Genomic DNA, 12912 nt, shown 5'->3' with positions numbered 1-12912 from the left:
CCATGGCCTTTGCCAAAAATGGAGTGTCAGTGGGAGGGTAGTGGCAGATGGGGTAAGTGCATCGTCCCCCGCCCTTAAAGCAGCACTCCCATACACCTTCCCAGCAGAACTACCCACTGTTTGAACTGGTTTGGAGGCCCAATGGGCCTCCAAACAGGTTCTGTGCACAACCCTAGTTAGCTCCACCCTCACTTGAGCTTTAAAGCAGAAGCAACAATCACCCCTTTGAGACTGATTGATAGAGCAATACATTATCTACTTTGTGCAAAACAAGATCCTTTATTACACAATTATCAGAACTGAGTGTGTCATGAGTTGTACAATAACATGCTCTTTTACAACCATTATTTAGTACCTATTATGATAAACCCAAAGCTTGAAATCCCCCAAAATAAGAGCTAAACTATCATATCTGGACAGAAACCTATACTGTGCATTACTTCTAGACCATTTTCTTCATAGGTCAGTGCCATTGTCTCTTGATTAATAACATGAATACTCTTTTTTTTAAAGGGTCTATCAGGCCACTTCTTGACTAGCTACTATTTAAGTTTTTCTGACTCCAGAACTCTGAAATCCATCATATTCCTTCCTTTATTTAATAAACCAAGCTTTATTTCTGCCACTGTATCATTTCTAGGCTTTCACCAAGCACAGCTATTGACTCCATCTCCGGATTATCTCTGACTTCCTGGTTCTGACCCTGCTTGACTCTTGTCCTGGCTTGGGATTGCTCCTACATATTTCAGTAACCCCTGACTCTCTGGCTCTGAGCCCTACTCCTTTGCCAGTTGCTAGCTAGAGTTCAATTAACACTGTTCCTAAAGGAGGCTCTCTATAGCCCTGACAGCTTGTCTCAGTGCATTCCATCAAGCAAGGTGTTGACAAAGGCAGAAAGGAAAAGTTGGCTGATAAGTCAATGAAGAATGCATACAAACATGGTTCCATGCTGATACAAAACCAAAGGAGCACGATAAAAAGCAGAGCTGCAGGGAAGATCAACTACTGTTTATTGAAAACAAGCCTAAATTCTTAAGGCCCACAGTTGCTGCTTGCAGTGTTAGAAATGTCTTTCACCATATTTGGACCTTTTGTCATTAGAGATATTAGAATGTTTTACTTTTTGCATTTCCATTGTGTCCTTTTGTAACAGAGCAGCAAAATGAAACAGCAGAAGGAGTGCCATCTATTCAGACCATTGCTACTACTTCAGTTGTCTGTTGTGATAAAATAGTAGACTATTTAGGATCATATAGTTTTGGTTATAGCTGTTAATAAAATATGGAGGTCGTTCATAGGAGGGGAGTACAGAAAAGCTCAACACTCAGTTCTTTAGATGTGTAAAAACCAATTCATCTTCCTCTGTCACAATTGTTTCTGAGTTTTCCAGAGAATCATACTTTTCTGCTAGGGATTTTGACTGAAATCCCCAACCTAGACATTACTTTCAACAGGCATTAATGCTTATCAGCCCTGGTAATTTGCTCTGCTGTATGTGTGCTGCGCAGGAGCATTGTGCATGCAACTTCAGGGGCAGAGGGTTCACTCAGAGCCGTCTCTTTCAGGAGGCGAAGAGAGGCATTCACCTTTGGCAGCAGGCATAGGGAGTGGTGGGTATAGCTGCCCTATCTCTATTCATAATGGGTGCCATCTCATCCACCTCTGCAGACTGTCTTCCTCCTGCCAGGGCATGTCTCATCTTCTCTCTCTCTCCTCCCCCGCATATCTAACCAGGCACAATCCATGGTAGGCACTGCCCACCATCTGCCACCAGCAGTACTGCTGCATCTCTTCTGTTTCCACACTCCACCTCATGCAAAAGGAGCAGTAAGGAGAGATTCTACCCTTCCTGATTTCAAATCAGGAAAGGTAGAATGTCTCCTTACTGCTCTCCTCCTCTTCCTCTTCTGGGAGGAGGAAGGTGGAACTGGAGGTGCTCACTGCTGCAACAGTGGGCAATGCCTGCATGAAGCACACCCCAGCACTGGGGCAGGGGCTTTCCCCTCTCCATTCGGGTGTGTGCAGGGCAGCATTTGGAATCTCGCTTCAGGTGACCAAAAACCTTGGTCCACCCCTGGGTTCACCCTTATACTTTTTTCATCTTAGAAACTTCAGAATTTATACTATGTATCCCTAAGCGAAAAAGAATGTAACTATACTATCATGGTGGAATTACATGAACACAGTCTATTGAAATGGAGGCCACAGCTGTTGTGTTTACAGTCCCGATCATGCTTAGAGAGGGTCTGATACGTGTTGAAAAAACAACGGTAACATTTCAAGGAACAGTAAGTTTTTAAAAAATATATACTACCTTAAGAAGACAACCAAATACTTCATCCAGCACTGCATCTCTTTTTATTGAAATGAAAATGCTGTAATACATTTTAGGATAAAGGTTAAGTATGCCGTTGAGTGAGTGTCAACTCCTGGCAGCCACAGAGCCCTATGGTTGTCTTTGGTAGAATACAGAAGGGGTTTACCATTGCCTCCACCTGCACAGTCTGAGATGATGCCTTTCAGTATCTTCCTATACTGCTGCTGCCCGATATAGGTACCAGCAGGGATTTGAACTGGCAACCTAATGCTTGCTAGGCAAGTCATTTCCCACTTAGGTGGCTACAATAGCAAAGTAAAAGAAAACAGTGAATAAAATATAACCATACATGACACAGCATTTTCAAAACCTGATAAATCTTTTGAGTGAAGGGAGCATTTTAGATATAGTTTGGTGCTATACTAGCTGACTATTCTTGCAGTTTCAGTCACCTCTCTTTATTCATAGAATCATAGAGTGTTGGGGGCAGGGGGCTTTCAGAACATCTAGTCCAATCCTCTGCTCAATACAGGAAATCCAGTGCTAGAGGATTCCCAATAAATGGTTGTCTAGCCAACTAATTCCCTGAGATACTGATGGTTCCATTGTCAAACTGTTCTTTATTGTTAAGAGGTTTCTCCTAATGTTCCACAAAAGCTAACTTCCTATAACTTAAGACCATTTGATTTAGTCTTGCCCTCTGGAGCATCAGAGAACAAATCTTTGCCCTCTTTTACATGACACCTTTTAGTATTCAGTGACATGAAGCACCGCTTTCATGCCATCCCTTAGTCTTCTCTTCTCTAAGCTAAACATATGCAGTTCCTTCAACATTACTCACAGAACTTATTTTCCTGGCTCTTGACCATCTTCACAGCTCCCCTCTGAACACATTCCAATTTGTCTATAACCTCCTTAAGGTGTACAACCCAGAGCTGGACACAATATTCTAGATGAGGTCTGACTAGTGTGACATAAAATAGAATTTGGATGCTCATTACTTGGAAACTATGGTTTTATTAATGCCGCCTAAAATAGCATTAGCCTTTTTTGCGGCTGCATCGCACTGCTGAGTCATGATCAGCTTGTGATCAACTGCAATCTCAAGATCTTTTCCACACGTACTACTACACAACCAGATATATACCCCCTTTTTTTTAAAAGTACAGAACTTTGAATTTGTCTCTGTTGAATTTTATTTCATTAGTTTCATTCCATCAAGGTCACTTTGAAATTTATTCCTAGCTGCTGAAGTGCTAGCTATCCCTTCCAATTTTGTGTCCCTGTGCAAATATGATGAAGATTCTCTGCAACCCTTCATCTAAGTCATTGGTTTAAAAAAATGTTGAAGGTACTGGGCCCAGGGCAAGGCCTTACAACACCCACTCAAAACCTCCCTTCAGTTTTCTGAGGAGTCATTGATGAGCACTCTTGAGTATGGTTTCAATTAGTTGTGAATCCCCCCTATTATAATCTAGCTCACATTTGACCAGTTTGTTAATCAAAATATCACGGAGAAAGAGAACTGAGTCCAAAGTTAAATAGAGCATTACAGCCAGGTCTAAATGTTTTTATTTAACTCCAGACTCAGGTTCTTTTTTAAAAACAATAAATAAATAAATATTACAATGTAATAGACATTATGAGTCAATGTGAGCTCCCCATAATATAAGTATACAGTTTGATTTAATATTATTTGTTGAACATATATAGTTATAAAATTGCTTCTAAAATACAGAAATACAGCACAATTTCCTCACTGTCAAATTATCAGTTAATAGAATTCATTAAAGAAGATCTATGCAAACATTTGTGGACATTATTTTATAGCTTAATTCTGAGTCAAAATGACAATCAATTTAGGGGGAAAGAGCAGGCCTAAAATATTAATAATCTGAGAATTAACATAGCACAAGGAGGATCCATAGCACAAGGAGACTACCATTGTGATATTTATTTTTAAAGGGAAGTTATTGCTTTTTGTAAACTTCTAGCAAATAGCAAAACATCAAAATAGAGCTTTCTGATGAGTCTCTGTCATGCACAGTGCTTGTGTTAAGAATAATTGTTTGACTATACTATACTTTCTTATGTCCCTCTTTATCCAAGATGCACAAAAATTTGCCTTCTCACTACTAACGGCAGCTATTACAAAAACAGATGAGAGAGAAAGCTGTTCTAGGCTATAAGAGCACTATGTTTTCATTTTCAAATGACTACCAATGAGGTCAAACGCAAACTCCAAAATTGGAGTTATATTATTCTGTGTAGTTTGTAGCAATTTTAATCACAAAATATATTCTTATGCAATGAAGTGTTAATCTGAATAGTGCCCAAAGCACTTCTGAACTCCAATGCAGTGCAAAGAATGCTGCTACAAACAGAGCTTCTGACAGACCAATACTACATTTCCTCTGAAGGAAGAGTCGTAATCAGAAGGCCCAGTAAATATATCCCAAAATTCAGGGCTTTTGTAAACACAAGAACCACTTTAACTTAGTGTTTTGAGTAATTTAATTTAAAAATACAGGGATTCTGTCATCAAAAGAATGAATAGGCCAAAATCCATAAAATAATCTTAGAGAATCTGCCTCCAGAAGTAGATTGATTCAAATGCTCAAACTTAATTAGAACTATGCTAAATTTATTTTCAAAGTAGGATGAAGTATACATGGATTTTCCCCTTCAACACCTTTTACTTCAACTGCAACACAACAGACACAAAAAAGAGTTTATTCTATGCACCAGCATAAACAAAGGCAGACTTCTTCCAACAAGCGATCTTATAATAAAATACAGAGACTAAAATAGGGCATATATGCAATGCAAAGCACATTAACATGATCTACTGTGTGCAATAGCCCTGAGCTTGTCAGCAAAATTGTGCTGCTTCAGCATGTCAGAGTTAGGAATGGTAAGAAAGTGACACATGTATGGGAGTGTAGAACACACCACAACATCACATGCATGCATGCCAGAAAAGCAATATATGCAGCAGCATTGCAGTGTAGTAAGTAGAAGCAAAAGGATTAACACATAAACAGGAGGCAGTAGCTAAACATATAGCTAATAAAAGAAGAGCCACTCAGTAAGCTTCATAACTGCTAGGGAGAAAGAAAAAACCTTTTATACAAGCTGCTGTTCACATGCAAGGGATATGAAAAGTCAACACATGCTAAGGATGTCACAAAACAGAATAGTGTGTGACTGGCACACTGAAGAAATACAAAATATATTGCTACATTAAGAGTATGATGATATGAAAATCTGCTAGCTGCACAATTCTGTTATTAACATTTTCTTTTCAGTGCTTAGCAGTCAGCCATTCTCTCCACCACCATGCTCTCTCTAATGTAAAATTTTAGCTTCAAATAAGACAAAAATTGGTCAAAGGGCCTTTCCTGCTTAATCCATAAAAGGCAATTAATATGTCATTTCTAAAAATGTTGCACTGTTCTATAACATTAAAAGAAATTGTGATTTGTTTAAAAGGTATGTATGCCTCCCTCTCTAAAGTTCTAATCATTATTTTTAACCTAGTAGTCAATAAGAGATAGGCTATACCACTGGAAATTCAAAATGATTATCTTGTAATAGGAGCAAGTGTAACAATTAAGATGAATGCAAGTTTGTAAGAGTTAGATCATTAATACAAAACAATTTCAAATAATCAATAAATAACTAAGTTCTTCAAGTTCTTAACAATAAGCAAATTTAAATCATGTATACTTCTTTAGGTGACAGAAAAAGCAGACTGACAAATACAGGCCTTAAATAGTTTGCAAAAAAATAAGACTGTACAAATGTAGCATCCAAACAGACCTGGCTTAGCTTGTTCCTAATACCACTTATATACTCTTAAAAATAAACAAGAACTTCATCCCAAAAGTATATCGGCACAGAGAGATCACTCAGGGTTTTTCAAAGTAAAATAACCCTCAGTCTGAATCAGAGTCAGAGACTGCTGTTCTTTTCTCATTAACCATTCCTATGGAATATGCATACTGCCACATCTGTCATATTAAATGCAATGCAACCTTTACAGACATAAAGCAACACACAGAAAATGCATTTGCGTTTTCACAAGAAGCAAGCATACATGCAGTCTGCTGAGTGGAAACTGCAACAGCACACATGAGCAAACAGAAAAGGTTCGTGGGTGGCTGAGAACAGTAAGTGAGGCTGCAGGCCTTGGGATATGCACTTGGAGGTATGCAGTGTTTTGCATGGATAATATGTATGTAGTTCAAAGAACTGCTATTCCATTTTGTCAAACTTCAGAGGGAATGGGGAGGAGTGGAATCTGCCAGGAGAAAATACTCTTTTCCACTACAAGTCATTATCCTTTACGGGGAGTTATATTACTCAATAATTTACCATAGATCAAATATGGCTGCATCATTTTGAAAAAAGCTCATCAGGTTAACTATCATCAATATTGTTAAAAGTGATGCAAGACATGCAGAAAATGAGCCTAAAATGATGGTATATGGTCAACTGAAATGAAAATGCTAATGATAGTCAATACATAATAGCCTTATATGTTATATAGTTTGTGTTGTTTAGGAAAGGGGGGGATTTCCCCATATCTTCTCAAACAAAAAAAAACAGATTACACTTTATGTTCGATGTACTACTTCCTTTTCTAGAACATTTCCAATAATGTATAGTCATTGTAAAGCCTATTGTTTTCTTTCTCCCTAGTCTGTCTTCATAAAACCTTCCAAGTATTTTCACCTCTCCCCTTAAACAGTTAATCATTCCTCAAAGTTCCAAATGCCACTTATGCAGGGTATGTTCACTGATTAAATGCCACAAAAGGTACAGATTAATTTAAAATGCAGGATTGCCTGAAATAAGTGTAATAGATCTGGATACAATTAACAAACACTATGTACTGTAATTAATAAAATCCCTCTCCCCATCACTTCCCTAAAACACAATGGCAACCCATGATGAAACAGTGTTCAAAACTGGCTGAGCTGCTGCAAAGCATTAGCTAATAATTCATAATGTGGCTACTTAATAAGGTTATTGAAAAGTGCTAAGCAGAGAAAGAAGCTCCCCACCACCACCAGGATATGTCTTCTGCTTATTTTGCAAATTGCATGCAGGATTGCTAATTTACATTCTACAGCAAATTGTTTATGGTTAAGTGGTCACAACCTTGTGCACTGTCACATTCACAGAGCAATTATTTAGCCACACAAATGTTCTATGAATATTCAATAAGTGTATGGGATCCATACTTGCTGCTGCCTTTCTGATCATGATAGTAATGTGTTTCAAAAGATACCTCCACTGCATTTTTTCCAGTAGTGCAATCATTTCACTCCTGCATAACAAGTTTAATTTAAATATATTATGCAAAGCAACAGATGATCAACAGAAGATTCATTACTGCTATAAACATCTTAATATTTCAAGGTCTGATTATGTGTGACTACTCACTGAAAAGCATGCACATGCACATACTGCTGTCATGAACAGACCTATGCTGAAGGGGAAAATGCTACTTTCTGACTTACCTAGCATCATCCAATGTTTGTCCAAAAAGATCATTTTGTAAGATATTTGGAGGGGATGAGAAAACCCCATGAAAATGTGATAACACAGAATTGCAGACCTGGCGCAATGTCTCAAATTGCATTTTCTCTCGTCCCTTCTATTTCTCCTTACCACCTGTGCAAAAAGTCATCTGTTTTGCAGTCACCATCAAATGCAGACATGCCAATCAAGTTCCATATTTCTCCTGATCTCGATAAAAACTGTGCCTAAATGAGCAGGGGTTGGTAGTTAATTGTACAGTCATTATTCTTCTAATTCAGTCGTGGAAGATTTAGCACCCGTGCAGCTTTCTCCTCACTGTAGCAAGAATTCCAAACAGCAGCGAGCTTTTTGGGCATTCCCAGCTGAAGTGTGAAGCTGAGCTGCTTTCATGTACTCTACTCATATTTCTCTAAGCCTCTTAAAAACAAGCAGCGAATAGATGCTGTCGTCAGGAGTTTCAGCACATCTGGCTGCCAGCAATAAAATCTCAGAAGTAATAAAAACGAGGACAAGGCATCCTCACACAGTTACTCCTGCCTGAGAGGAGGAGGAGAGCAGGAGGAGGATTTCTGCAGCTTCTCCTCCTCCTTTCCTCCCCTGTAAAAATGAGTAACACCAATGAAAGCGTACATGGGTCTCTCCCCCTCGCCCCCGAACTTCAAGGCAGCAGCACAGGGCAGAAAGACCCTTTTAAAAATAGCAACTGTATTCTTTAAATGATAACACACAGAAAGGAGAATGTAACAATAGGTCTTTGTCTCTACTTTTTGAAAAGCTATATTATATCTTGCATACAATAACAGAAAATTCTGTCCTTAGCCAGTTTAATTTATGCTCCGTGTATAGCTCAAGAGAACAGCGTACAGCCTACACTTGATTACTGTTCTATTACTTATGGCACATATTGTGCTCACTGCATTGAGGCAATGATTTATCACATGAATTTTCAAAGTCTTCTAAAACAAATTGCCACTTTAACAGACTCTGTGTTCCAAAAGCATAAACCCGCAGCACCTTTTGGAAGCCCTTTCTAGCCACAAATGTAAGCAGCAATCAAGTACTCCGTACCTATCTATCTCCTTGGCATACCATATCACTCCAATACATGTACAGTGCAGCAAGTCAGTGGTTTGCCTGCAAGACTGTTCATCTAATGGAACACAGTTAAAGGTTTTACAGTGTGGTGTGCTTAGCAGATAAAACCTAAAATACCTCCAACCATGAATACAAATGAGTGTCCCACTGCTATTCACTGTGAGGCCAAATTATAGCTTAAGAGTAGAATATGTGCTATCATCATCAAAGGAGAGAATATCAATTAATAAGGTTTCCCAAAGAATATCTGATTTTCAATATGCAGTGTTTAATATCATACCAACCACTTGCAAAATCTCAATATCAACCAAAATAAAATGAGGGCTATTATTAATCCTGGGCACTGGAAGTGATTTTAGTCCCTAAGGCAAAGAGAATAAGCAAGTCTCCAGCTAATTAAGGAACTGCATTGATGGGTTCAAAAGGGAACCCCTACAGAACCAAATGGATGACAGCCACAACATTCAGTGATTCAGAGTGAGCATGATAAGATGGAGGGAACATGGAAGATACACAGGTCTAAGAAAAGAAGAGATCCCACACCATCATGTGTTAACCATTTGTTGTGGAATAGTGAAATTAAGCAGATATCAAGTTTCATTGTTAACCCATATAAATAATTAGGACGACAAGTTTATAGCTTATATTCACTTGCCACATGCTTCATTGAGACATAATAATATTTACCAGATTAAGACTAATTTTGTTTTTAAAAGAGTAGGACATGCCTGAACTATAATCTTATGTAGTGGATCAGTACTGTATTCTAGATATACCTGTATTTTCTCATAAGAGTATTGAAAGGAGGCAATTTTAGCCTACAATATTACTATCAATGTTACTAGCATTCTGTCCACCTGCAGCATGACAATTTCTAAATGTTTCATCCTCCTGTGGAAGGGGTGGCTGAAATATGGCTCACAAATCATTCAAATTCCTGGGCAGTTTCATAAAGACTGACTTAACGAAGTACTTACACGGCATAAAGAAGTGCTGTGTTGCTGATGAGTTCCAAATTTATGCAGCACTGGCACTCGCAGGGGGTACGATTTCACCTATCTCTCCTTCCTCTGGAAAAGCCCCTGCCATTGGAAAATATGTCCCTGAGGTCTGTGTGATCCTCCAGGACATAATTTCCAGTGGCACAGGGCACTTCCAGGAGAAGGGATGACCAGCTAAATTCCTCCCCCCATGCAATCGCTAAATTAGTTGAACCTATCTGCTAAATTAGTTGAACCTATCCACAGCATACGCACATCTCATATAGTACTTGTACTGCATTAGACAGGAAATCAGAGCTGGAAGAGGGAAGAAAGTGGCAGCAGCATAATATATGGGAGACCCAAGTTAGCTGGATTCTAGCAATGATGGGCCAAACTGGGAAAGAAATGGAAGAATGTTCTCACTGTGGGACAGAAAATTGAGGAGGGAGATACTATTAGACAAGCAATGAGAAAAGCTCTTCAGCTGAGATAGAAAAGCAGCTTAAAGGGTAGGATGAGCACCAGCAATGGCAATAAGACTTGTGTCACGCATATTATCATTTTTGTGCTTAACAGGTCGGGATTCCTTGGCCAGCCCTGCCAAATAGTAGTTACAAGAAGGTAAAGGGAAGCAAATTTTTTTTTTTAATTGAAAGGCATTTTCTGATATTCCATCCTATCACTAAGTAAAAGTTAGTAAAGTGTGCCATCAAGTCGATTTCGACTCCTGGAGCCCACAGAGCCCTGTGGTTTTATTTGGTAGAATACAGGAGGGGTTTGCCATTGCCCCCTCCTGCACAGTGTGAGATGATGCCTTTCAGCATCTTCCTATATCTCTGCTGCCCGATATAGTACCAGCGGGGATTCGAACTGATAACCTTCTGCTTGTTAGTCAAGCATTTCCCTGCTGCACCACTTAAAGTGACTGATCCTATCACTATTCCACAATATATATATTTTAAATGGTAGCTTCCTCTAGGGGTGTGAAGCTCAGCTTCAGGCTCGGCTGATCCGAGCCCAGTCCAGCCATCGAACCAAGCCAAGCTGGCTCACAGACTGGCTCTGGTATACTTGTAAAGGGGAATCCTTGAGGACAAGTAAAGGGCATTCCTAATATTAATGGTAAACATGGCGTGTGGGCGGGGGGAGGTAGCTAAAGAAAGTGGCCTCCATACCTTTAGAGGAGGCAGCAGAGAAGCAGACAAGGTGGCAGCAGGGACTCCTCTAAGCCTCCTGCAAGCCTCCCAAATGGCAGCCTGCCAGCTGCAGGCCCAATCTGGGCCTCTGTGCATGTGCAGAGGCTATTTGCATCACCAACTGATTTCCATGGTAATGCAAATGGCCTCTTTGCATGCACAGAGGCCCGAACCGGGCTGCAGACGGCCCAGGCTGTCATTTGGAAAGCTGGTGGGAGGCTTGGAGGAGCCCCCTCCCCGCCACCTCCACCGCTTCTCTGCCACGTCCTCTAAAGGTACAGAGGCCGACAGAGGCCCCTCTCCATCCATGCCACTTTTACCATTAAGGTTGGTTTTTACCCTTGAGGATTCCCCTTTATAAGTATACCCAAGCCATCCCGCAAGCTGGTTCTTCGAACTGGGGGCCAGTCTGGTTCGAACTCAGACCAGCACCCCCCTTTGGGGCACCAGGCCAGTTTGAATATGGACCACCCAAACCAGGCTGACTCAATGTCAAGCCTGGCTTGAAGAAAGCCAACTTGCACATCCCCAGCTGGCTTTTACCCAAGGCTAATTAGAAATTGATTTCATAAGATGAGTGCTCAAATATCTCCTGAAGATGTGAAAACTTTTCATTTCATTTGAAATTAAAAATTCTATCCTACCACATCAGGTTTTATATTACAGACACATACCTTGTTCAATTTCAGGGTACACAACACTATGTACTGGAAGTTTTTTCTAAGCAATAAGGCTGAGGTAAGAAGGCTTTTAACAGGATACCAGTGGGGAGGGGACTATGTTTGTTTGGTATAATTTTCTTACAGAATTAGATATAAATTGTGAGCCTGCTGTATGATACTTGTTATGATGTTACGATGCTTAATAATTCAATATTGAGTATTTTTGGCTTTGAAGTATGATGGTCCTTGCTCTATAATAAGTTCGTAACGTAAACTGAATTGTTATTTAGGTTTATTGCAATTAGCTTTATGGGAACATTGTTACAGAGCCTGTTTTATTAAGTAAATAGCTTTATTATATAATCAATATTTTTGATATGAATATATTATTGAATTGATACTTCTGAACCTACTTGCTCTATAATAATGTAAACTGAATTGTTATTTCGGTTTATTGCAATTAGCTTTATTGGAACATTGTTACAGAGCCTGTTTTATTAAGTTAATAGCTTTATTATATATTATCAATATTTTCGATATGAATATATTATTGAATTGATACTTCTGAACCTTCCTAAAGTTTCATTCCTAGGAGTGATAATGAAGGAAAGATATAAAGGAGTTAATATGCACCAGCATATCTTGGTCTGGTGCTTGTGTTGATTCCTTGTGACTACAGATGGTCCATTGTTGCATTCCTAATCAAAGCAGCAGTTCCACTGTCAGAATGATTCTACACTATGCAGGATTCTACAATCCTGTATCAGAGTATAGCCAAGAATAATATTAATTTGTTCTCTACCCATAACAGGAGCTAGGTGCTAGGTTAATTCATCTGCTCCAAAAAGAAGAGGCAGAGCATAAAATGAAGTATAAATATGCCTAAACACTGCCTCAGTGCAAAAACTAATGGCTCAAAAAGCTAAGCCAAAACAGCAAGCTCTAAGACAGAGCTTATCTCAGTTTGGCAAGTTTTTGCTTCCCACACTTGAAAAGTGAAGATTTTTTGAAACTGAGTATCTACCAACACTGAAAGCTCTAGGACATTCCTCTTCTAATTTATTACAAAAACCATGCTCCTATAGTAGCTCCAAGTTCAGGGACAGGGC

At 39.3% G+C, this 12912-nt stretch overlaps 1 protein-coding gene across 48 annotated transcripts in view; it reads right to left on the bottom strand.

Moving 5' to 3' along the window:
• Positions 1 to 12912, bottom strand: part of RIMS2 (regulating synaptic membrane exocytosis 2) — a 741645-nt gene that overhangs the window by 488758 nt on the left and 239975 nt on the right. Inside the window, exon 1 of one of the 48 annotated variants that reach the window (XM_053313394.1) lies at positions 7846 to 8333. The exons of the other annotated variants lie outside the window; for them this stretch is intronic. Within the exon in view, the coding sequence (XP_053169369.1) occupies positions 7846 to 7967 (122 nt within the window). The 5' untranslated portion in view covers positions 7968 to 8333. Of the gene's footprint in view, positions 1 to 7845; positions 8334 to 12912 lie in introns of those variants that run through there. 48 annotated transcript variants of the gene reach the window in all.

This window comes from Hemicordylus capensis, chromosome 4, assembly GCF_027244095.1.
Source record: "Hemicordylus capensis ecotype Gifberg chromosome 4, rHemCap1.1.pri, whole genome shotgun sequence".
Classification (NCBI taxonomy): Eukaryota; Metazoa; Chordata; class Lepidosauria; order Squamata; family Cordylidae; genus Hemicordylus; species Hemicordylus capensis.
The sequence above is the reverse complement of the archived record's forward strand: the minus strand, read 5'-3'. Positions and strand labels throughout refer to the sequence as shown.